The 25,555-nt window shown below is 39.8% G+C and overlaps 2 protein-coding genes and 1 long non-coding RNA gene across 3 annotated transcripts; 1 reads left to right on the forward strand and 2 right to left on the reverse strand.

The window, feature by feature from the left end:
• Window positions 1-1,131: 1,131 nt before the first annotated feature.
• pgap4 (post-GPI attachment to proteins GalNAc transferase 4) lies at window positions 1,132-7,662 on the reverse strand. Its single transcript, XM_079160228.1, has 2 exons — window positions 7,545-7,662; window positions 1,132-4,966 (listed from the first exon to the last, which is right to left on the reverse strand). The coding sequence occupies exon 2, from the start codon at window positions 4,713-4,715 to the stop codon at window positions 3,519-3,521; it is 1,197 nt and encodes a 398-aa protein (XP_079016354.1). The 5' UTR covers window positions 4,716-4,966; window positions 7,545-7,662; the 3' UTR covers window positions 1,132-3,518.
• Window positions 7,663-11,240: 3,578 nt separating this feature from the next.
• On the forward strand, window positions 11,241-17,978 carry LOC306696713 (myelin and lymphocyte protein-like). Its single transcript, XM_079160390.1, has 4 exons — window positions 11,241-11,401; window positions 14,938-15,105; window positions 16,147-16,272; window positions 17,172-17,978. Exons 1-4 carry the CDS (start codon window positions 11,312-11,314, stop codon window positions 17,244-17,246), a joined length of 459 nt encoding a protein of 152 aa, XP_079016516.1. The 5' UTR covers window positions 11,241-11,311; the 3' UTR covers window positions 17,247-17,978.
• A 3,803-nt stretch (window positions 17,979-21,781) lies between these two features.
• Window positions 21,782-24,195, reverse strand: LOC306696295. The gene is made up of 3 exons (XR_013767097.1): window positions 24,123-24,195; window positions 22,620-22,884; window positions 21,782-22,521 (listed from the first exon to the last, which is right to left on the reverse strand). It is a non-coding gene; the product is annotated as an uncharacterized lncRNA (long non-coding RNA).
• Between the last annotated feature and the right edge of the window lie 1,360 nt (window positions 24,196-25,555).

Here is a 25,555-nt window from a genome sequence, read left to right on the forward strand (position 1 = left end):
CCGCTGGACCAACTCGGTTAACGAGCTTTTGAAAACGACGCCCAGTTCGCATATTGGACAAACTTCCGGTCCTTTTCTTCTTCGTTGTGTTTATTAGTGGTCGGCGAACCTTTACTCTGGCGCCACCAGCTGGGCTGGAGTGCAACAGGATGTCTGGCACTAAATCATTGGTGGAATAAGTATCTAAATGTCCATTTTTTAAAAGTAGCAATATCACAGAATAAAAACAGTCCAAACAGTCGACTACAAGAAATGTTTTGCATATAAACTGTAACTTAGGCCTAAGTTAAAATACAGCAACAAATCTACATCTATGCATTGTCACAGTTTTTTCTACACTGTAAGAACTCTTCTCAACAGTTGGTTTTAGTGTTAGCTGTGCTACAATGAAAGACACACCTTTGTGTGGTCAAAGATAAAAGTTATCCGTCTCTACCTTCTTGTAACTTCTACAACATTAGTAATTATTTATGTCAACGGTGAACACAGAAAGAACATGAAAGAAAACGTAAATGTATCTTCCAGGACCTTCGCCTCTGTACCATAATAACACTACTTTAGGGGCAACAAAATGCAGACAGCTGGCGTTACACGGTTTTGAACTCCACTAGTTTTCGGATTTCTTTCTCATAAATTCATGACTTTAAAATCTCGCAAATTGGGACTTTTTTTCTTGTAAACCTGTCACTATATAAACTCAGAGAACATCCTCATCAATTTATGACTTTAATCTTGGAACTTCTGAGTTTTTTTCTTTAAATATTACACCCAATCCCCGGCCCTGTGATTATTACGTTTTTTAAACCTACAATGGCACTACTTTGCAGTCTTAAATACTGCCTTATAGGATAGTCTGTTTCCAGGATTATTACCAACTCATCGGTTTGTCTGTTAAGACAGATGAGCAAAAGCAGGAGTTTATTATTATGGGATTGTTCAACTGGTTTATCTGACAGGAGTAAAAGGATGACGACGCAATTTTACTTCAAACACAATTACTATGTAAAGCTAGGAAAGAAAAAATGAACCAAACATTTAATTTTCACTCCAACTTCCCGGTTGGTTGACAAGAAGACGTTGCTGCTGGAATACAAACTTCCTGACAACCAAGTGACTTCAAACATAGTGATTTATTGTTTTTTTTAAATGTAGGAAACAGTGAAAGAGTCTCAGTGTAAACAGAACCACATGTCAAGATAAAACATTTAAAATCAAAGTGTGATCTCGGAAAAGAAAAAAAGATTAATTTGAATCATCCTTCAGAGGGCAGAAGCTCACAGGTTTTTTTTTAATCTTATTTCATTTTGAAATGTTATATTTCTATAATGTATTTTCATTTGAAGTCTTTCTGAATCAATCTTTGGTCGGCTAATTTTGGACAATAATTTGACGTCTACAAATGTCAAATAAAAAATAAATAAAATGAATTCTTACTCTCTTAAAGGTTATTAATAAGCAAACAAAATTACATGATGAAAAACACATAAAAGACACATCCAAGAGAAAAACATTCAAAACTCAATTGAAATGTTTAGTGAATGAAAGGCAGAAAACCACAACCAATCTTAATCAAACAAATCATTAAAACTGTTTTCATTTTAGAAATGTTGTCGACTTGAAATATAAATAAGAAGTAAAATAAAAACATCTGCACAAAAAGAAACTTTAAACAGTGTGTAGGACTTTGTCAAGTTAAATAATATGTTGATAAACAGCTGTTCTGACCATTTATCTGAATATGTTCATCAAAATATGAAGTGTAAATACCAGTTCACTGCTTTTTTGTAACATTTCTAACTCTTTAGTAAACAAATGGTTTTCATGAAACACTCAGATTCAGTTACTTTATATTTCTATATTTATTTATAGTATAAATATTTATTTTCCTTATGTTACTGTACGTGCTCATCGTCATATTATCATATTGTTGCCATTTCATTTTGAGAGTTACACTCTTTGGCGGTTTAGACCAGTGAGAGCACATGACTCTGAACTCTGGTGCAAGTAAATTAATTTAAAGGCAGACTGGAGAACTTTCATTGGACTATTTGGTTTTACTTTGGCAGCTACTTCCTGCAATTCTTACATGGTTCAATTTATTTCATGAATATATTCGATTATGTACAAATGAAATGCATTTTAACATTGCACCTGCTCAACTTTAGAGGGACTTCCTCCAGAGCTGAATCATGGGTAATATTCTGTTATGGAGTGAAACCTCTACTACTGGTCAAAGACAAAAACATTAAAGGCACATTTAGTGATACAGACTGGTCAGTGTTTGTATTTACTAAACAGTCTGACATTTTAGTAAATCTTCTGATAAGCAAACGCTATGCTAACGTTTAGCAGCGCAATCCATATTTTTCTTAGATTTGGGGATTTTACCCCACAGCATCCAGCCAAACACGTTTGAAATACTCCTTCTACTTCAAGGCTTTGTTTGTTTAAGTAAACAATAACACATAGATCTGATGTGCTTTTTAAAGACCTTTTTGCAAGATTCTGATTTCAAAACGACGGACTCAGCTTTCCAACCATGTCATGGAGCTAACATTAACTATAGTAGCCAGCTAGCAAGAGCCAAGCCTCCAGGAAGAGCACCGGGCTTTGAAGCAAATTTTACACAGTGGACAAACGGTGGAATTACAACTTTCCGTGTCCGTAACGCGAGGCCATGGGGCCAAAAAAGACTTTTCCCATAGAGTTACATGGGAAAAAGACACTCACCGGATAAGTTTTTGAGGTAAATCAACTTTCCACTACAAATACTTTACACTTTACAATCATGTAAATAGTAAAATGTCAGTCATTACTCCGCCTCTTTAGACAGCTGTATTGACACCTGGGAAACGGAAAACTGAAAAAACAACTAAAACATTTCCTGTGTGGACCAGCTGTGAATTGCAACCTTCACATCCAAAAATAGTTTTCAACCAAATGTAGCCTAGCTTTCATCTTGATTAGGGATGCACCGATACAGATATTGGGCCGATACCGACTCAAATCGCTGGACCGGGTATCGGTCACAATGGGGCCGATATATTAAAATCAATTCTATGTACAAATAATATATAATTCTGTTTTAATTCCTGTTTAAGTTTTGACTAATTTGTTGCTGCATTAAAAAGTTTTTCACTTTACATTTTTAATATGTTTTACAAAGTTGCTTGTTTATTTAGTTGTTACATTTAGTTTTACAAAATTAGGAAAATAATGTTTAAGTCAAGCCTGATGTTGCCTTACATATAAAAGAATGATCCCAGTCACTTCCACACAGTGAGGCATACAGCTTATACCCAAAACCCAGGTACCACTAACCGTATCGGAACTAAAAAAGTCAGATTGATGCATCCCTAATTTTGATGTCTTTTCACCCAAATCCCCAAACCAATACTCTAAATGATGTCTTCAAATGTCTGAAGACTCCAGCATGTGACGTGACAGAAAAGAAATGTAGAACCAAGTGAGGAGGAACCTGATTAAATCCAGCCTTGTTGAGCCGAGTTACCGCACTGTCAGAGGAGCTTGGGTCTGGGTGGGTTGGCTCTGACTGAGGAATAGGCCCCGATGTGGGTGATGAGGTTGGGTTCCACGCTGTGAGAACTCTCCCCGGGTATCGTCCTGGCCATCTGATACAGAACCGTGTCTTTGGCGTTCCCCTTGAAGCAGAAGGAGCCGTCCAGATACTCGGCCACCCTGAGCGAGGAGTTGCCAGGGAAGAGCATGGCGGGGGTGCAGCACTCCGTGGCCGGGGAGACGGCGTAGAGCTGCGGGGAAAGTCTCCGCACCTCCAAGAGGTAGTGCCGCCCCAGCAGCTCCGAGGCAGCCATGAAGTAGACGGTGAAGAAGAGGAGGTGGCTGGCCGACAGCGTGAAGGAGAAAGAGCAGGGGTTCCAGTAAGGAAAGGTGAGGAGGAGGGCCGTCGCACCGACCAGCCCGAGTCCGACCCACTCCAGGATGCGGTAAGGCTCTGGGTTCCAGTAGCGCTGCAGCCTTTCAGGGTGATACAGCTTTATGTAGAGAGTCTGGAGGGAAATCCGACGCGACAGCAAGTCCTTCACCACTGTGAAAAAGTCCTGCTTTGGCAAAGCATCGTCCTCCAGGACAACCACGTTTTTGGGCTTCAACAGCTCCCATCCCTTGCGGAGACAAAAGACGTAATCCCTCTTCTCCCTCTCGAAGGTGTTGATTAATTCCCTGTTCATCTGCTGCTCCCGAGGAGAACGCCGGATCACCTTGAAGTGAGCCTCCAGCAACTTGGCGTCCTGGTTTTCCTGTGAACCGCTTTCCACGTCGCAGACCAACACCTCCGCGCACCGCCGCTCCCCACAGCCTCCCAGAACGCCGCTCAGCTGACGCATCACCTGGAGCAGGTAGTGGAAGTCCCGCCCTTCATTGCGCCGGGCTGTCACGACGGTAACCAGCAGGTCAGGACGCTGGGCGACGTCACTGAATCTGGAAGACACCGCCGATGCGGTGGAGGCGCTCTGCCAAAAGTGCAGCGCATCCTGGCCGCGGTCGAGGCTTTCCCGCAGGACCGCCTCACTCATGGAGTCCAGGTACAAGGGCTTGATGAAGTAGTACGAGTAAATCAGCGGATGGCAACACAGAGGAAGAACGACGCAAAACGTGATGGCGGCCAGGACGAGGGCTTGAGTGACGGTGTTGGACCATTGCAAGTACTGAATGAAGAAGGTTTTCCATCGAGGCATTGGAGAAACAGCTGGTTGGAACCACACGGTGACGAAATGAAGGTCTGCTCAGGAGGGTTCAGCTCAACATTTACTATGTCCCAGCATGCAGTTCTCTTTAGAAAACCCACAGCATAGGAAGGAAGCATGGGAAACCTGATGACGGGAACTGATAGCTCTGTGGAAGACGAGTCAGGTGTTGGCACTTCTTCTTGTAAACAGAGAGGTGAGAGTTTCAACTCTGTCGTGGTCATCTGTCGCTGCTCTGGTGTCTGTAGAAAGAGACGAGAAGACGATTAGTTTTTTCACAGTTATCAACTGTTGCCAATCTGTTTGAAACCAAAGGGCCAGGCTATATATAGATCAGGGGTGTCAAACATACGGCCCCCTGAGGGCCAGAACCGGACGGCCAAAGGGTCCGATCAAGCCCACAGGATGACTTAGCATCCATGGATTCAAATGTTTTCGATTAAACACAATGCTATTCCTATCTGTCCACAGGGGGTTGCACTGTCCTAATAAGAGTAATGGGCCCTGTGCTCTAAACGCTATTATAGATCCCACATGCTTACGTACAGGCTACATGACACAACACTGATGAGCGTAGACTAGTGTTCATTCAGAGATAAATGGGAAGCCAGAGTGCTTGATGTGTCCACAACACCTTTCAAGTGCTTAAGGAATATAATATTCAGCGCCACGATAACACTCATCATGGTGAAAAACACAAGAACTTGCAAGGACAACTGAGAACAGAGAAGATAAATGAATTGTTGGCAGGTTTGAGGAAACAGCAGTCTGCTGTTAGTCGTGCTCATCGTCTGTTTTGTGAATGGATTGTAAAAAGTAATGTATAAATGTGGGTTTCTTGAAGGATAAATCTTAACTTCTTTGTTATTTCTCTCTTAAATGTCCTCTTACGGTGCTTTAAGTGAAGAGACGCGCTTCACAGTTTGTATTATTCAATCACAAGTAGAGCAACTCCATCAAATGGAAACATTATAGGCGTCGGCTGCATCATTAAAAGACACATTTTCCCAGAATTCCGGCTGAAAATGTTGGGGTTCTTTGAATCATTTCGGGATCTCCGTGAGAATTGAATATGAAGTTTTGTGAATTTAACAAATTTGGACAAAACAGCCCGAGCGTGTAAAGATGGAGCCAAAGCAACAGTTCTCCAGAGTTTAAAGAATAAAACAATACCAACATGCTCACATGTCCATTAAAAGAGTCGTTGGTTGCTGTGAAGAAGTCCACAGTCTTTATTCTGCTTAAAGATGAAGATAATATGAAGCCTCACAGTCTGAGTTATGCAAATTAAGTGAGGATCTCCCAAAAGGAGTCGGTTTAGTCCAATATTTTGGATTTTCCTCAGACAGGTTTTTGTTTTGTTTATTACTGTCATGATGTAATCTCTCTTAATGCTTTTATTGTTTCTGTCTTTACCGTGTAAAGTGCCTTTGAGTACCTTTTAAAGCGCTACACAAATATAACGTATTACTATTCATACCCCTCACTGTTTATTCCATGAACAGATTTCATTCTGTACATGACTCTGCACTTTGTCTCAGTACATGCACTCTCTGCAAAGACAAGAAAAACATCATCTAGTTTAAGAAAGCAGCTATTCATTCCACAGTCAGTACGGGCAGGAGGAGGAATTGCACCAGCAACTCTTTCATCATCCATATGGGCACGTGCTTTAATAAGATAGACTTGGAAAAAAAAAATGTGCATAAAGTAGGATGGGTCTCTTCACATTCAGCATTAATGATAAACTATAGCCTATCTAGAGATACGTTTAAATATTTAAAAACTGTAGGACGACATGATCTCCTGCACACACACACACAGTTATTACCACACACTGTACGTGTCGTTACAGTGTGTGTGTGTGTGCGTGTGTGTTTATACAGAGCAGATCAAAAGCCACAACGGTGAGACATTGAAGAGTGTTTCTGAACAAACCAGCGCCATGTTTTTCGTCTCTCTTTTGTACAACACCGCCCGAATCTCGCTACAGATGATCAGATTTAACACCTTTAAAAAAAACGTGTCGACTGTTCGCTTTTAATGTGACAGTTATTTTATTTTTTTTGTTATCATGTGGCTTCCGGTGCAGTGTGTTACCGTGAGACAGGGATGTAAAGATCACCGTCACACTGAACACAATCTCAGTTAAGAGCCGACAGAATGACACGTTGTGAAGAACAGTCGAGTGTTTCATGGAGATATCAAATAAAACAGAGAAGACTCACGCTGAGTTGAGCGGCTGCAGCTGTTTGCTGGCCGCTGCCATGTCCTCACTCGTACGGTAATACACCTGTAGACGCGCAGCGCTAATACCGTAATACTTCGACTAAAAGGCGCAGGGACATGATCTGTTGCTCCCGACCAGCAGGTGACACTACAGTCCCTTATGAAAAGTGCATTAGGTAGTTATGATTCAGTAGTGAAAACTAACTTGTTACTTGGTGTGAACACGGCTTAGTAGCCTGCTTAAGTAAATATGTTGAGGTACAAAACCTGTAGTTTTTCCATTCTACGCAACTTTATACTTCTACTCTGCTGGGCCTTAATCTGAGAAATATTGTACCTTTATTTTAACGCTTTAGTTGCTTCACAGATTCAGATTATACAAAACTAATGAATAATCATCTATTCAATGATATTCAACTATACAAGGCTGAAATCTAGCATTAGCAAAACATTACAGTGTAGCAATTCAGCCATTTCCTATTTCCCATTTATTGTTGCAACATCTTGTTGCAACAATAACACCTTTGACCACCTTTTTACAGGTTAAGTAAGATAAACTGTCACTAAACATGGCCATAAAACACACAGTACCTTGTTCCTGTTCCAGCTTGGCGCTTAACCGTTAGTAAAGTAACCTCTTATACTGCAGAGCAACATCTTACGAACACTTCTCCTTCAGTACACACAAGTCTGTTATCGTACTTTTTTCATGCGAAGTCAAGGTACTACCTCTCAGACGAGATTTGCATATACTTCCGATTTTGCCGGAAAAGCTTCAAAATAAAGGACCCAAAACATTAAATAGGCACTTACAAAATAAAAGCTTGCAGGAAATGGTTATATTAGCTAACTAGCAAAATAAAGGGCAAAACAGGCCTTCTACCTTTACAGTGCATGGTAATACTTTACTTCACATCACTGTGATTATATTTCAATGCCTTGTACAGCTTACAAGCACATGAGGATTTTAACACAATTTCCCTAACATGAGTTGCTAAAGTTTCATACTTCTGTGTTGCAACAGACTGGGTTAAAAACACTGGATGAATCCAGTTATTCAGTGGCCTTTTATCAGACATGTGGACTCGAGTCGTTGTGTCTTGAACTCTGTTTTGATGACTTGCAACTTGACAGAAGGCAAGGCAAGTTTATTTGTATTGCACATTTCAACAACAAGGCAATTCAAAGTAAATGACTTGAGTCTCAACGTGGACTTGGAAGTTAAAGACTCGCGACTTAACTTGCGACATGATGCCTCAAATAACTTTTCTGTGTTCATTTTAGTATTTACTACTAGGTTACCATGTTTTATCAAATATTTGTGCATTTTGGTCAAACAAGGGGAAACTATTATTCATTGTTTTAATTAACTAAGCCATTTTATAGTTGATAAACATTGATGCTTAATTTTATTTCCAGCTTGCGACATCAGTTACACACATACAAACACATCTACTGAATTATTGCTATATTGTTTTATAGTCCATGAACTGGTCCTTTGTTCATTTTTCCATTCAAATAAATGATCATGCTTCTTTAATTAAAAATCAACGGGACTGATTAATTATGTTTTGGCAGATATATCTTAAATGTTCTTTCTTTCGGGGATTTAAATATAGTTGATGGTTGTTCTGCACGTTTAAGAGCTAAAATAATCTTTTCCTCTGGAACCACCGGGGGGACAAACTCAACTGGTTCACGAGAGACCAGTTCACAAACAAGAGCACTTTGCCTCTCGAGATTAAAGTCACATTGCGGCAAAAATATAAATGCAGTGAGAGTACAAAAGAAAAGAAGAACATATGACACTGACGGCACCTGAGGGCACCATGACAAACAGCACGGGTCACACCTGACAAAGGTGTGCTACATATGTAAAAGTCATAAATGTTATTAAAACATAATTATTTGTATCTTGTTGTCCTGAATACACTCCAAACATGAATGTTGACCTTTAACTATATTAGGAAATACCTTGTTCACAGTCTATTTGTGGTAACTCTGATCTGACGTTCTGTGTTTGACGAGGCATGAAAACAAACCAGTTGAGCTGGATTCCTTTCAGCTCTCTGAACTCTGAACACTTTGAATTTATTATCCTGCAAATGGATAGTGACCAAAGATATTCGTTAAAATAAGACTTTCATGATCCAAACTGAACTCTTCATGTGTTCCTCACTAAAAGAATGACCTCTAACATCACATATCTATTTTTTTGAAGCCATTCATTATCATTGGACAGACCAGTGATGATTTTTATCAGCCATTTTTTAGAAGATTTAGTTTGAAAGCAATAGAAGAGTTAAACGACTGAGGGATTGACCTGTAGTCTAGCAACAATACTTCAACCTGGACCCTATTTTATCATGTTTGTGTGTGCAAGTGACTAATGGCGGCACACATTTTTTTTAAACTGGTCCAGCATTGAGTGATAACGCTGCAACCCACAAACACAAAACTAGCTGCGAGGAACAGTGAGCAGAGTCAATGTAACATTACGTTACCTTCGCTGTGTATTTCTTTGTGTTCAGTGATCCAGCAGCTGGTTCATTACTGCTGCTAACGTAACTGCAAGTCACATCCTTAATGCAGGATTTTAAAGCAAATATCAGTGAATGTGGAGTTTTAAGAGCAAATGAACTGAAACTATAAAACAACGATCAGTTTAGGTCCAGGACTGTACATTTATCATCTTATCATGAAGTATTTAGCGCTGAGCTCGTGCTCTGCTGATGGAGCTGAAGATTAGATAACATAGTACCATTACCTGACAACACCATCAGCGGGACAATAGAGAGGAGACGGAGGAATTTGCTGCAGCTCAAGTTGCATCACAACATAAGATGGAAACTTATCCCATAAAGCCACAGGTCACTGATACATATGTTAAAAAGTTTAGACGATAAATGAAGGTGGAATCAATGTTTTATTGTGTTACGGTAGCAATAAGATGCATATATACATAAGACTGTGTTTCCAATGAGAGCAGCTGAAAGGTTTAGTCTCAATTGTTGTATTGGAGATGATTTCTAGTTTGGAAAAGCATCAGAGGAGTTCTGGTTCCAGGTTGTGGACCAGGACTTGCCTGGTCCTGACTCGTGTCCACAGAGTGTTGTCTCAAACAGGAGCAGGTTTCCCGGTTTAGAAAGGATCAGATGACAGCTGCTGGAAACCAGATCCAGTTTGGCGATTACCTGAGGTGTTTGTCTGACAGCTCGGCTGCCAAATGAGATGCTTTGTTGTTTCCATGGATCTGTTGTTTACACACACATAAACATAGGACAATCAGTGAAGAAGATTGGCTATTTTGATAGTTATTTTTAAACAAGGTCATCGTTGCCACCGGGTCAGATTCCCCGCAAAATCAGATGAAATCATGCAGGAGGTGGAGAGCTCAGCGTCTCCTCCTCCGGCCAGGAGAAGAGCTTCACCTCGCTCCTCCTCCTGTCCCCGCTGGGAGCCAACATCGACACCACGCTGCTGGAGGCCCGTGCCGTACTGCTGGGCCCACTGGAGGATATGGGGAGGCACAGGAGAACCAGGACTGAGCGGGAAAGACTGCAACAAAATGAGAGATTTTCTAAAGGGAGTGTGGTGCTCGGAAACTTTACTACTTTCGTCCACAGGGACCGCCAAAAAAGTTCCTTGTGGTAGCTTTAAAGTCTTTTCATCAACCTATGAGAGCATTGTGTTTAATTTGTACAGTTCATTTCTGATGACCTCTGAAGTTGATGTGGGTCAATAAGGCAGCAGCACCTTTAGATGTACAGCCCTTCAATAAAAGTACTCATTCATCTACCAACACGTTTTAACTTGTGTCATCGTGTGTCATCGTGTGTCATCGTTTTTATTGCATTCAGTTTGTTGAGTTTGTATGTTCGTAGTTATTATTGTTCTGTGCATTTTGGAGTGAAATGTGCTGTATAAATAAATGAATATTACTGTAATTATTATTGATATAAATATTATTTTCATTCCTATTTACATCAAATCTACAAGAAACAAACAGACACAAAACAATAAAAGACATCACCACTGACATTCTTGTTACTGTTGTTGTTGATGCAGAGCAGCTGCAGGTTGTCCGGGTGATAAATGAGTCGCGCTGGTCAAACATTTATAAGTCTGTGTGTGTCTCTGAACCTCCATCACAGTGAACCTCCAGCGGAGCTTTCGGCCACTCTGAGCGGCTCCGGTGTGTGCGGGCGGGCCGCCGGGCGTGTCTCCTCTCGGCTGATGGGGATGCCGGTTTTTCCAGTCGGCTCCACCTGGTTTAACCCGCAGCAGCTCTGAACCCCGCTTCAGTCCGAGCAGCAGCAGCAGCAGTATCAGCATCAAGACTATAGACCAGGATCAGGATGGCCTCCAACACTGCCACTATGGGGAACCTCCCCAGCGGGCTCGGAATATGTTCGACCATCCCCGACATCCTCTACCTGCCCGAACTGGTAAGAAACAGCAGCCTGCAGGACGCGTTGAAAAACTGCTTTATAGGACAGGATCCTTCCACCAGCGGGGCGCGAAGTGTGGTCACTGTTACCACAGCGGATGAAAACATCCCCGTATACACTAGTTTTAATTAGCAAACTGAATTTAGAGAGTCTGACTGAAAACTGTGGATATAGTTAAACGCAGGTAAACGTGTTGCTGGTTTGCTGTGTGGAGAATAAAGGCTCCTGACTGGTGGACATGTTTATTCTCATCTGCAGAAAAAAACGTAAACAAGTTATGAAGTTTAAATCCTAAAAAGCTAATTTCCTCTAATGATTTCACCCAAGTTCAAACAAGAGAGCAGAAAGTGCACTGAGAAGGAGTTGTTTCACCGCCTTTCTTTTACCTGTTTAACCAGAATAAATCATGACTCTTTGTTTGGCGGGTTGATATTATTGTTATTATAATTAGGATACTGAGTCTGCTGTGAACTTGCAGTTTCAAACAGTGAATGTTCTCAGAGAGGAGAAACAAACAGCGGCTTGATGTGTGGAGTCTGAACATGCAGAGGTTTAGTGAACTAAATGTTTTCTGTTATCACTTGCATGATTCACCCAAACGTCACCTTTACAATGTTTCTAATAAAAAGTCCACATATTTGGAAGTGAAATGGACATTCTGTTCACTTTTATTAAAAGGGTGTGATATAAGTGTAAAAAAAAGTGTGGCAACAAGACATTTGTAAACAAACAAGAACATTTTCAGTTATGATCCACAAACTGCTGCTGCTAATCGACAGCTCGGATTCAGAAATATATTTGGCAGAGCAGCAATTTTGTCCATTTTTTATGTACTCAGAATAGAAGTAGCTATCCCCTTTGGAGGTGACACAAAGTCTTGGCACAATAATACAATACGTCCCAAAATTGGACAGAGTAGGCCTACTTTACACCTGCAGGACTCCCTTCAAAATCCCTTCAATTTTGCACAAATCTAAACCCAAATTAGGACTAGAGTAGGCTCTCGTTTGGTCCTGTGGTACTGGATGTTATAGGGATGTTATTAATTCATTATTTAACCGTTAACTGACAATTACAATTTTGATCGATTAATGCTATTAATTTAACAGTTAATAATAATAAATAGAAGGGAATAGCTGGCCCACCTTAAGTGAGCCTGAGCCAGAGCTGTCGCTAGCTTACCGGTTAGCTACATTAACAGTTAAAGATTGAACGACGGTCAAAAGAAAATAATAGTATCCTGATGCCGGAACACAACATACTTGGGAGCTTTAGTACATTTTTCATGTGAATGCGTTAAAAGCAGAATTATCTTCACACAAATGCAATATTATAAGGAGGTATGAAAGGAGGTCAGGGGTCAGAGGATGACAGCAGCCAGACGTTAGACTGAATAGATAAAATTCCTACAATAAACCTGCGTGACGGAGGAGAGATCGGAATGAAAATACGAATTGATGCAAAAAGATAGAAACACGTTTTTTGTGCAGATTTGACGTCAGGAGACGTCAGCAGACGTCAGCACAGTCTGAACAGAGGAGGAATGTTGCTGGCGTTTTCACATTAAATCATGCATTAACACACACACACACACACACACACACACACACACACACACACACACACACACACACACACACACACACACACACAAACAGAAACAGGTGGAGTCTGGTGGAGCAGCATGAATAATGCAGCCTGTCAATCATCAGAGGTGTAGAGTGAACGAATGCAGCGACGCCCAGCTATGTGCTGGAAATACAGGATAGACGGATAATGGAAGCACATCAGCTGACAAAAGACTTCATTCACAAGAAGAGAAACTGCCAAAAATGGCCACAGCAGGTTGAACAGGTTTTATTTTCCTATAGTAATACAATTTAAATGGTTAAAAAAGGGTGATTATAAGCTGTGGTGACGTGCACAAGCCAAACATGTGTGTAGCCTAGCTTAGCACAAAGACTGGTAGCAGGGGGAAACTGTTAGCCTAGCTCCATCAAGATTTTTACACACACAGACAAGACAAGCTCCTGACAATTCAGATAATCAGAACATTGTATCCGTTACACTGCAGTATTCAGAGTTGTTACAATCATAGGCTACTGCACATAGGAAGCAGCTATATGAAAAATATCCCATTTAATTAACTCCAGTATTCGTGGGCTGTAGACTCATACAGACCCTCTACATCAACATTATCCAGATCACATTTGGAATTTAAGCAACACTTAACCAAACTGGTTTCTAAAAATGTTCCACAATTTTTTGATTGAATTTAATTGTTTTCTCGTGTGACATGTCTTGGTAGTAAATTCCATTCATGCATAACTCGGTACATGAACGCTCGTTTGATTACGTTTGTCCTGTCTTTCTGTATTGTGAGAATCACTGATATACTTATACAAAACAAAAGGAGTCTTTGTAGCAGAGCTATTGATGATAAATACAAGTAATGAATAGAGGAATCTGTTTTTAACCCACAACCAAGCTACGCATTGCAGCATAGCTTGGTTAAAACAACAACATGCTACAACCGTATCTGTTGTAGCATTTGATTGCTGGGCAATAGCCAAGATTGGACAATATTAAAGTTTTTTTTATTTTTTTTTAGTTTTAATAACAGAAATTTCCCATAGAAGTGATTCATTTATTTATGTGTTTTACAGGTAAAAGATGTCATCAGTTGCTGTAAAATAGTTCAGGATCAGTCCCTTTCTTTAACTAGACAGACGACTCCTTCAATACACTAAAAAAATCAATCTGGTCAAAGTATGATGGATTTACTGTGCACCACCGTTTAGTATTCAAAGAGTGCAATACGCCTCATTGATATACTGTTCCATCATATATTAAATGCCTCATAAAGCCAATCTGGCTATCTATATCTAGCTGAAGGCCGTTAACAGGACCAGTTACATGGTGAACAATAACTGGTGCAGAACACAAAAAACATGACCTAAACTTTGATGCAAATACAGGGATTTTATAAAAGCTGTACTTACAGACAATGCTTCTAAAAGTGATTCCAAGAGAAGATTGATGCGGACGCTTTGATCACAGTTGTCTGCTCTCTACTCAGGAGGACAAGGAAGCAAAATGGCCTCATTCAGGGTTCAAAGGTCAAGCAATAAGGCCCGTAATACACAAAACAGATTCAGCGCCACCTAATGGCGGCAGAATGTCAGGTCAGAACAGAGACAGTTTATTGATTAATCAATAAGTGTAAATGCAAATCAATGTAAAAATAACACAACTATTTAGGTAATCAATGAATAGTTGAGGTAATTTCTTTAGGTTAAAATGCCAAAACATCTCTTCTCCAGTGTCTCAGATTTTCAGTTTTTTTCTCTTTGGGTTTTTCAGCTGTTGGACTTTGATTCTGGGAAACTGTTCTGACATTTTATAGATAATTGGTAATCAGCTGATGAATTGATAATGACAATAAGCATCAGTGGCAGCAAAAGAAGCGGTGGGGTGACACGATGTTCAGCTGTGTCAGGGTCTCCTCTCACGAGTCTCTGGTGTTCCTGCAGATCTTCGGAGGTCTGGTCTGGATCCTGGTGGCGTGCACGCTGATAGTGCCGCACAACCCTCAGGCCTGGGTCATGTTCGTCTCCGTCTTCTGCTTCACCATGACTTTCATCTGGATGGTGGTGTTCGTCTGTGGAGTGCATCAAAACAAAGCCCGCTGGGCTGCAGCAGTAAGTCCTCCTCACATTTTATAAAGCAAATACTGTTTCCTGTAGAATCTGGAAGAGTCCGAATCCTGCACCCTCCATTCCTGATCATCATTGACCTCATTGGGACTTGTTTTGTTCCTTTCAGTCAAACATTGGTCTCAGTTAATTCTTGTAACTGGTGCAGTGCTCGTTCAAAACGTGCCTGTTCACAACGGGCCGATTGCTTGGCCTCCGGTGTTGCTGCTCGCAGCTTTCTCAAGAACAGCTCATCCAAACAACTTCACACTCCACACTGCACTTCCTTGGGTCCTAAAGCAACACACCCGCCAAGTATGAATGGTCAGAGTAGATTTGTGGTTTTGTGTTTACATTCATGTGATGAGTCAGCACATGCAACCAAGTCCAAGCATAAACAGACTATACTATGTTTCTATGGACATTAACCTGCAGAGAGATGATCCACACAGTCAATGTTTAGGCAACTCTGCTTTAGTTACATTATCACATTGCATTGATTTCACTGCAGAGAAAGTTTGGGAAACTCTTTCTTTTGGTGCGTTCAAGGACACCGACATCTCTGAGGTTTGAGTCTCTCCTATGCAAAGAATTACAAAATCAACATGATTTTACTTTTCACAACAACCTTGGATTGCTTTTTGTATGTCTTCTAGGTTTGACTCTAATGTCAGTGTGCTGCGTTTTGGCTGCTAACAATCAGTGCAGTTGAGACAAAGTGAATTTGGTCACTTCTTTCTTTTCAGCCTCCGATTCTCAACTCTCAGATAACGGAGGAACTTGAACGCACCACAGAGAGATTTCCACACAGACTCATCACCAAACTACTTCAAATGAGACAAAATATCAGAATAAGGAGATAAAAGTATGTCCTCTGTTCACGGACAACAGAATGTCACCATGACAAACCAGTTTTGCATAACAGTGTTTGTTTTGATTCTCTGCCAGTGCAGATAATGAACATGACGTTCAGCTATGACTAACATCGATCTCGCCCCAAAAAGTTTCTCACGTTCTTCTTTTGTCTTCCTCTCCCTCGTCTGTCAGGACTTTGCCTATCACGGCATCGCGGCCTTCTTCTACCTCAGTGCTTCAGTGACTTTGGCTAGAGTGACTCTCGAGATGGACGACGGGACCGTCTCTCGAAACTACAAGTTGGACGTCTCTGCAGTGGTGAGTTGTTTAATGTCGAACGGATGTTGAATAAACTGTAGAGAGGATTTTCTCGTCCAAACTAATAAAAAAAACAGAAGCACACAGAGACCTGAACCTGCAGGACCAGCTGAGAAACCGCTCTGACGTATTGTATAAAAAGCAGCGTTGGTGGATGTTTTTCTGTATCGGCCATCAGAATAATCTGTAGCTCCACTAACAAAACACAACGATCTAAAAGGAAAAGTTCAACATTCATTGAAATCCTCTTCTTCTCTTTCTCTCTGAGCGTTAGATGTTCAGATTGATACACTCTCATGTCTGTACGCTGAATATGAAGCTACAATCGGCAGCTGGTTAGCTTAGCTTAGCATTAAGACCCCCCTCCCCCCCAGTTTCCCACAGTGTCAAACTATTCCCTCATTGCTGCCAACCTAGATTTCCAAAATTGATATCACTGAATACACTTACTTGACATGTGTGAACCTTCTCAGAATTAATAAAAGACATATGGGGCAGGACTTATATGGTATTATTGGGGCATAAATTATGCTAATTTAGAATTATAATGAAGCACGCTCGTTTACGCACAGGTGGGGATTCAAACTGTTATCTAAAGTTAAGAGCGGTTGATGAATCCGACATGGCTCACTTGTTCAAGCCCACCGTACCTTAAGAGAAATATTTGAATATGAAAATGTTCTTGCATTAGGTCCATTGTTCCTATTAAGGAAGATACGAACTTCTAAATATATTGTATAAATATATATAATATGTATATACAAATATACACCACACACATGCTGAACAGCCGGTACGGTGCTGAGATTCTACTATTGTGGATGATCCTGTAGATATGCATGGTCCTCAGAGGATGACTCCTTTCATCCAATCATTGGTGTTCCCTTTTGTCTCTTCAGGTCTTCTCGTACGTGGCGACGCTTCTCTACTTCATCCACACCATCTTTTCTGCACTCCGATGGAAATCTTTCTAGAGGTCTCTGAACCTGAACACAACTGATCGCTATCCTTAGAGCTTGTGCATAAAGCTGCGGCACGCTGACATGAAGGAGGGGCTGACGGTGATGGAGACTCGATGCTGAGTTTTTTTCTTTTTCCCTCTGCTGGGAGAGAAAGCAGTGAAGCAACATCTGGATCACCACAGCGTCTCTCAGTGTCCGGCTGTCTGAAGCAGGATGGGTTTCAGAGATTCAAAGTGATGAAGTTTAGGAGTCACAGCCGAAACCCCAGATCCACAGAAACTCATTTGTTCCAGATGTTGCACCACCTGCAGCCTAAAAAATTATGAACAAGATGAATCAACAGAGACGAACAAATTTAAAAATGGTAATCTTCATCAACCTGTTTTTTACTCCTGAGATGTTTCCTATTATTTGTCCACTCTCACATGTTGTATCATGCACACTATCTCTGCCTAATTGAGGATCTATGGGGTCAGGTTTGTTATGTTTTTTCCTTTAGTACAATCTAGTACTTGTAATTTAGTACAAATTTGATATTCTTGTTTCTCTCTCATCTGATCAAAGAACAATTTTGATGTAGTGGATTTTATATTTTTATAAGTTTCTTAACAAGAACATTTAATTAAATGTGAATCAGAACAACGATGTAAATTCAGATTTTTTTTTTTTTAATGTTAGCCTTTCAATTTTGTAAGCATTTGGAGTCATTAAGTCATTGACAATGAATAAATGTGAAACATTTGAAACTTACATGTTTTTGTCACTTTATTCATCAAATTGGTACAAATAAACATTCACAATGAGTTTACACCAACATGTATGGAATCAATGAAGGAATTTGTGACATCTTAATTTAACCCATTCAACAGCTATTTGTATGTGAAGCTATAGAGGAGTAATGTCTACCTGAGCAGAGAATGAAGTCTCCCTCTGTGTGCTGAGCTTCCCCCTGGTTAGCTCACGGCAGCCGCTCTGCACTGCGCTCATACAGTGTTTCCTGCTGGCAACGCCGTCCCGACCGCCGCTGCCGCCGCAGAAGCGTAGCCCCCATCCCCCTCAGTTAAACACTGTTAGCTCTGTTATCACTGCTGCTGTCATTTGCACTGTTAGCGCTGTTAGCACCGTTAGCTGCGAGCCACCGACTCAGCCGTCACAAGTTCTTTTACTTTTCATCAGTGGTTAACTCATATGAATTAATAAAGTGACACTTTAAACATATTACATATATATTTTTGTATCAGCCTCGTCCTCACTCAGTGTATCCACATTTTTTTTGAATAACTTTTTTGAAAACAAGATGTTCAAAGCCTACTGACTTGAATGTTCTGTGTACATAATCAATGAGATGTTTGTAAGCTGATTGCATTAGAAAATCAAATCAAAGAAGGATAAATATAAAACAATATTTCCACATTTATTTCCCTGATTTACTTCCAGTCACATTTAGATTCCTGTGTTTTTGAAAAAAAACTTGAGTAATTCTTTCATATGACATTTTGACATGTATAAGTAATATAACATCTCTTGGAAACTTTAACCACAAATTAAACATCAATTATATTTTAACAATATGATTAATAGATCAAAATGTGTCTTACGCTTCCTCACGGCCTCACGGTCAGCCAAGCTTGATGAAAAACACTGTGATTGGTTTACAGACATCCAGTCAATTAAGTTTGTCCATTTGGGTGGAGTCAGATGACAAAAATCACAGATCTAGACATCCTAGAAACGTTATGTTCGATGACACGATCGGGGGATTTGCTTCACCTTTGGGCCGCTCCTGTAGTGAATACTGTGACAGCTGTTAAGCACAGGTAAATGGATTTTTTTTCATTGACGTTTTCAACTTTAGTACATTACAGTCTGAACAGAACTTGGGCCTAACCGAGTCTGCCCTCGTGCCTTCATGACCACAAATGTCGTCTTTATAAAAGCGCTCCTGCATCCTCGCTAGTAATGGGCGTCTGATGTGGGTTATAATTGAATCGGAGGCTCAGGACAAGGGCAGAAGAATTGGACGTCGTCGTTTGTGGACTGCCGTTTAGAAGCTTTGAGTTCAGCATTTTGACCGTCGCCATCTTGGTTTATTTGCAACCAGTGAACCGAAGTGACCATATTTGGACTGCGGAGGATTCACGTGGAGACGCCGTATATACGACTCTGGTAGCAACCTGTCAATCACAGGTAGCCCCGCCTTTAAGAATACGTTGGTTCATGGTCTATTATTTAATAAGAATGGGACCATAATGAACATCATAATGAACGTTGAGAACATAAACTCATGTTTACAATGTTTACTGAGGGAATATATAAAGTCAGAAGTAGAGTCATTCTCATTGACTTCTATACAATCAGACATGTTTTTTTGCAACCAGAGGAGTCGCCCCCTGATGGTCAGTAGAAAGAATACAAGCCTAAAGCACTTCTACATTGGCTTCACTTTACAGAGCTGGAGGTTGCCGCCTGGTCAAAACAAAATAATGAACAAAACTACCAAAATAAGACCCAAAACATTACAGACACAACTATTCTTTAGCAATTCAGTAGTTTAGTACAAGACTCCAGTGGACCTGGTGTCGGGTGAGCTCACCGTGTGTCTGACGGTAAAACGAACTTGATGAAAGTGTCCACTGATGCTGGTGGGACATAATGTCCACATATTCAGATTTGGTGTATTTTAAATTGGTGGCCAGCAGCACTGAAAGCAACAAGAACATGAAACCAGGTTTAATGAAGTATGGCCGGTAGTAAATACAGGGCAGGCTCTCTCTATCATACACACACACACACAGTGCAAGGCCACTCGGGCAGTATATGGCGGGTCAGTGAACTGTAGCCGTGATGTATAATTGATGAGGGAAGGCAGCAGGAGATAATAGCGAAGCATCTCCGTGAAACTGAAGAAGATTGTGAGGCCACAACATTCAGCTCAATCACAAACAGCTGACATGCTTTACATCCAAAAATACCTTCTCCACCCGTTTGGGCCCCTCAGCTCCAATAAAGGGAAATCCTATTACAGCACACGGGAATATTTTAGACGACAGATCTTCCATCCTTAAGTCAACAGTTTGTGTTTGACCTTTTCCTGTTTGTTTTTTTGGTTTGCAACTTGATTTCTATTGATATACGATTAACATCTAGTTTTCTCGTTCCCTAATAAAATGTTGATAACTGCTCTGTATTCAATGTCTTCCTCTTTTTGTTCTGTTAATTTTTTCTCTTCCAATAAATAAATAAGTAAACAAAGAAAGAAAGAAAGAAAAAAACACAAATTACTCCAAGCTAACAGAGTCCCTCTGGGTTAGTATAACAGCGATCTGATTAGATAACAATGGCTGCACTAAAGCGTAGAGAGAACAGCCGTCAAAAGTCTATTCTTCAATCCAAAATGTCAGATGTAACAAGTTGCAATAAGTAATAAGCATCATAAGTCATCATCATCAATCCTTTATTTATTTCTCAGGAGAACATTAAGGGAAAGACCCTCAGACATGTCATAACAGGGTAAATGCAGCTGCAGTTAATACAATTATAGGTGGTTGGTTTGATTTTGGTGTATCAATTGGCTTTTTTTTGTGAAAAGTGTGTTTACCTTGCTATGATACATCTGTTAAAAGTGTCTATTGTTGTGAATCCACGTCTTTCGTCTTTTCATGATTCACATTTTTCTGACGGGAGTGCTAAGACATGCATTAGGTGCATGTTTAAATTGGTAAACATTTAATAACTAGCATTCTCAAAGCTGACTCGGTGTTCAGATTGCCAGAATGTTTCATAACGGCAAATGTCGGTACAGACAATTTAATTATAGTTTTGTTTAAGTTTGTTAAAAGGAATGGTAAAAAATTAAAGCCTACTTTCTAAGGACTTTTCAGTGAATCTTAGTGTGTCATTTTCTCTTGTTTTCCCCCCAGATGCACCAAGGATCGGGCTGATTACTGGCAATTTGGAAGATTGTTCTTTATCTGCACTGTCACTTCTGGTAAAGATTCATTGACCTTTTGCGGTATGTTTTGATTTGACTGATTAATACACTGCATAGTTGGGATTCTGAATTAAAAGACTGTAATGTTTGTCCTTGTGTTATCAGAACTAAATGGAGCCCCTTGGGGTCAGGATAATATTATGGAAAACAATATAATACTGAATTGGAAAACACAAGCTAAAAAAAAACAGACCCCACCCCCCCTCAGCTCAACAGCACAATGTGTTGCTTTCTCCACCTGTTTCAATGGTGAAATCAAGACCTCATCATGATAGTAACTCTAACAGTCAAGATAGACACATGGAGAAATGCCATTTTTAGTTTTTCAATTCCTCCTGGGGTGCTCTGAATAATTGGTTGATTTTGTAAATTTTTATCTAAATACATTAAATAAAATTGTTTTAAAAGCAATAGTGGTGTGTACTTTATTTGTAATTAAGTTTCCAACCCCTAGTTTAATTGAAACATTGAAAGTCTTGTAGATGTATCAATTTATTTTGTATTTTTCACAGTAATCTGAAAAGCTTATTTCATGGGAATTGAGAATGTGTTAACACTTTATTGAAGGTGTTTGATTGTTATAATTCTGTAAAATAACAGTGTTTCACTGCAGAACTTTTAGTGATATCACTTTATTGAAGGTGTTTGATTGTAGTAATACAAGAAAAAACTGCAAAATAACAGTGTTTCACTGCAGAATTTTTAGTGATATCCCTTTATTGAAGGTGTTTGATTGTAATAATACAGGAACACATTTTAAAATAACAGTGTTGCACTGCAAAACCTTTAATGAAAATTTCCGTAAATCTATGGTTTTCGCCCTTTATTTGAATTAAGATATTTTACCTTAGTTTTACGGTTTTTGTTTGGCATCCTTTGCTGCCAGTCTTTTGACCCTTTTGTTACGGGATTTTCTATTACGCCAACTAGTGGTGGAACCTGCAATATTCGGGTCGAAGACGAGACTTCCTTGCTGAGCCATTATTGAGCGTGGAGTGTATACGGGAGCAGCACGAGTGTATAGGGAAGCAACAGGAGTGTATACGGGAGGAGCACGAGTGTATCGGGAAGCAACAGGAGGGTATACAGGAGCAGCACGAGGTGCTACGGGAGCAGCAGGAGATGCTACGGGAGCAGCAGGAGGTGCTACGGGAGCATCAGGAGGTGCTACGGGAGCAGCAGGAGATGCTACGGGAGCAGCAGGAGGTGCTACGGGAGCATCAGGAGGTGCTACGGGAGCAGCAGGAGATGCTGCAGCAGATGTGGATGTGGAGGGTGCAGCTGTGTTTCCCCCTGCTGATGAAAACATACAGATGAAGAGAATAATGTAAAAAAAAAGGAAAGAATCTGATTTTGCTTAATTTGACTTGTAAATGTTTTAAGAAAACATCCACCTGCATATCTGTTCTTCAACTTCTCTGCAGCGTATTTGTTGCCAATCTCCCTCAGAACCTCCACAGTATTGTTCACAGCCATTTCTTCACCGTAGGTGTCTATCATCTTTCTCACAGTGACCATCCGGTCTGCATCCTCAAGGAGGGACCGGGGAATCGATTTGAATTCACCAGCATCCACGAGCTCCCACTTAAACTTTTCAAAGTCATATTTAGACAAATCTTCCAGAGTCTCAAGTAGCAGCCGTCGAACCGACATGTCTCACTGTGCAGGTAGAAGAGGGTAAATACATTTCCAGATTAGCATTCAATGTTAAAGGAATAATTTGACAATACTCTTATTTGCTTTGTTGCCAAAAGTTAGATGAGAAGATTAATAATAATAGTATTTTATATATTGTTGTTGTATTTGTGTTTTTGTTTTATTTTTTGCTATATGGACTCATGAGTCTGAAATAAAAGTTGAATTAATAATACTCTCATATCTGTCAGGACAATATAATATTATTGGATTATAATTATTGATGCATTGATGTGTCCATCCCTTTAATGTTGCAGCTGGTAGAGCTCATAATAATCACTTTATATATTGTGGAACGTTTATTCTATACATCGTTTATTAGATATTAGATATTGCATAAATATTGTAGAGTAAAAAGTACAATATTAACATCTGAGTTGTCGGGTGGAAGTATAAAGTAGCATAACATGAAAATACACACTTAAGAACGGTACTTTAGTAAATGGTTACATTCCACCATTGTTAACATATATATATATTTGGTAATTATTAATTATACCTAATACTGTTTGTTAACGACTACTTATATTTTTAACATCACAATTCATAATTCATCTGGAAGGTTAACAGCTGTGTCCTACATTTCCCACAATGCAAGTTGTTAACATCGTTAATCAAGCAATCACCTGCTCATCGGGGTTATTTCCCATAACACAACTGATCTCACATATGTGATGGTGAGACCATGATCGTCGTGTAAAAACAGCAGAGTGCCACTTTAAAGAGCTACATAGTGAAGAAAGATGTCCTACAACTTAGCAAACTCACCACGTGTTAGTAACTTATGAACTGACATTAATAAAGCCTTTAAACTCGATTCATGAACCCTTCTTGACGGCTGCTTTAGTAGAAAGTCATTTCCGGAAATCCTTCACAACATTATTGGACTCTCGTGAGGATCTGAAAGTTATATTTGGGCAAAAAAACACTCCTATAGCGGGGTAATTAAGACATGAATAAAGGATAAAGGATTTACATAAATAAATATGAAACAAACACGTTAAAATCCCCTGAGAGAACGACACACCTAAAAAAGACACACCGTCCGTGTTACAACATTGTGTCGACAAACTACTTCCGGCAGGTTTTACAAACTTCTGCTGAAACTTTAACTGTTTGATTTTTATAAAGTGCTCAAACAGGAAGCAGTGCCGGAACCAAAAGTATCATTTAATGAACATTTTAATAAGAAAAGGACTCACCACGGCTCCGACAACCCACAATAGACCAAAATAATGAAAACACACAGAATGGCGGGTAAAATTTAGTTTCGGTTTCTAAAGAATGTGAGGCTGCAGCTCGTCTGAGCGACCACAAGGTTCAGCTCGATAAACATCTGGAACGCTTTACATCCAAAAATACTTTCCTGTTTGAGCCCCTCATCTCCAATGAAGGGAAATCTTATTACAGCACACAGGAGTATTTTAGACAGACAGAGCTTCCATCCTTAAGTCAACAGTTTGTGTTTGACTCTTTCCTGTTAGTCTTTTTGGTTTGCAACTTCATATCTATTGATATACAATGAACATCTAGTTTTCTCTTTACCTAATAAAATGTTGATAACTGCTCTGTATTCACTGTTTATGTCTTCCTCGTTTCGTTCTGTTAATGTTTTGTCTTTTGTCTTGCAATAAATAAAGAAGTAAGCAAATAAACTAAGAACTCCAACAAGAGTCCCTCTGGGTTAGTATAACAGCGATCTGATTAGATAACAATGGCTGCACTAAAGCGTAGAGAGAACATGTCAGATGTAGCAGGTTGCAGTAATTGATAATCATCTGAAACTATTTCAGCAGGAAAATCTGTGCAAAAGTTAGACAGTCACACTAAAATTACGTCATAAAGAAGGAAAATGCACAAATTCAGTTTCACATCACTCCTTTCCAGATATTCAACTGGATTTATTTTAATCAATCACATCATCCAGAAGATGTTTCACATAAGTTCCACACAAAAATAAAAAAATATATATATATATATATATGAGATAGATATGTTGTCACGCTTGCTGAGGCTCTTTCTGTCCTCATCTTCCTGCAGGTTTACACTACAGATACAGAAGCACACAAAGCTGTTGTCACATCAATGTGGCTCCACCTGCTGACACCAGGTGGAGACAACCAGCACCTGCAGATGTGACGGAGCTGTACTTAAATTTCAGGATCAACACTTTAAAGTCTTAATTCCTAAGATTATCATTATGTCAATACACATTTTTCATAGTATTTATGGTCCACATTTTTTCAGCAACATCAATTCAACATATTCTCTCTGTATTTGTCTCTAAGTTTTATTGACTAAGGAATCAGCTGTTCCTCTTAATGATTACAACTTTTACACATTTTCTATTCTGAGCCCTCCTGGTGATCTCTGTGAGAGAGAAATAGTACCATGAGTACACAAATGTTTAACTATTTACACTAGTGTTATAAAAATACAGACTGCTTGTGTTCTAACACATTTTAAAACAATTATATTAAAATGTACTGAAGGTACTGGGTCTAAAAATACTGACAGATCTGGTGTCACATCAATGTAAAGGATTTAGCTACTGAAGGTGTACTGAATGTAAACACTTGCTGCTTTTTAATGATTGTAAGGGGGAATGAAGACCTACCAGGCTTTACAGGAACAG

This window comes from Pholis gunnellus, assembly GCF_910591455.1.
Source record: "Pholis gunnellus genome assembly, chromosome: 5".
Taxonomy (NCBI): Eukaryota; Metazoa; Chordata; class Actinopteri; order Perciformes; family Pholidae; genus Pholis; species Pholis gunnellus.

Coding starts and splice junctions, on each gene's coding strand:
- pgap4 (XM_079160228.1), bottom strand. CDS start 4,715: ATGCCTCGATGGAAAACCTTCTTCATTCAGTACTTGCAATGGTCCAAC.
- LOC306696713 (XM_079160390.1), top strand. CDS start 11,312: ATGGCCTCCAACACTGCCACTATGGGGAACCTCCCCAGCGGGCTCGGA. Junction 11,402..14,937: donor TCCTCTACCTGCCCGAACTG/GTAAGAAACAGC, acceptor GTGTTCCTGCAG/ATCTTCGGAGGTCTGGTCTG. Junction 15,106..16,146: donor AAGCCCGCTGGGCTGCAGCA/GTAAGTCCTCCT, acceptor CTCGTCTGTCAG/GACTTTGCCTATCACGGCAT.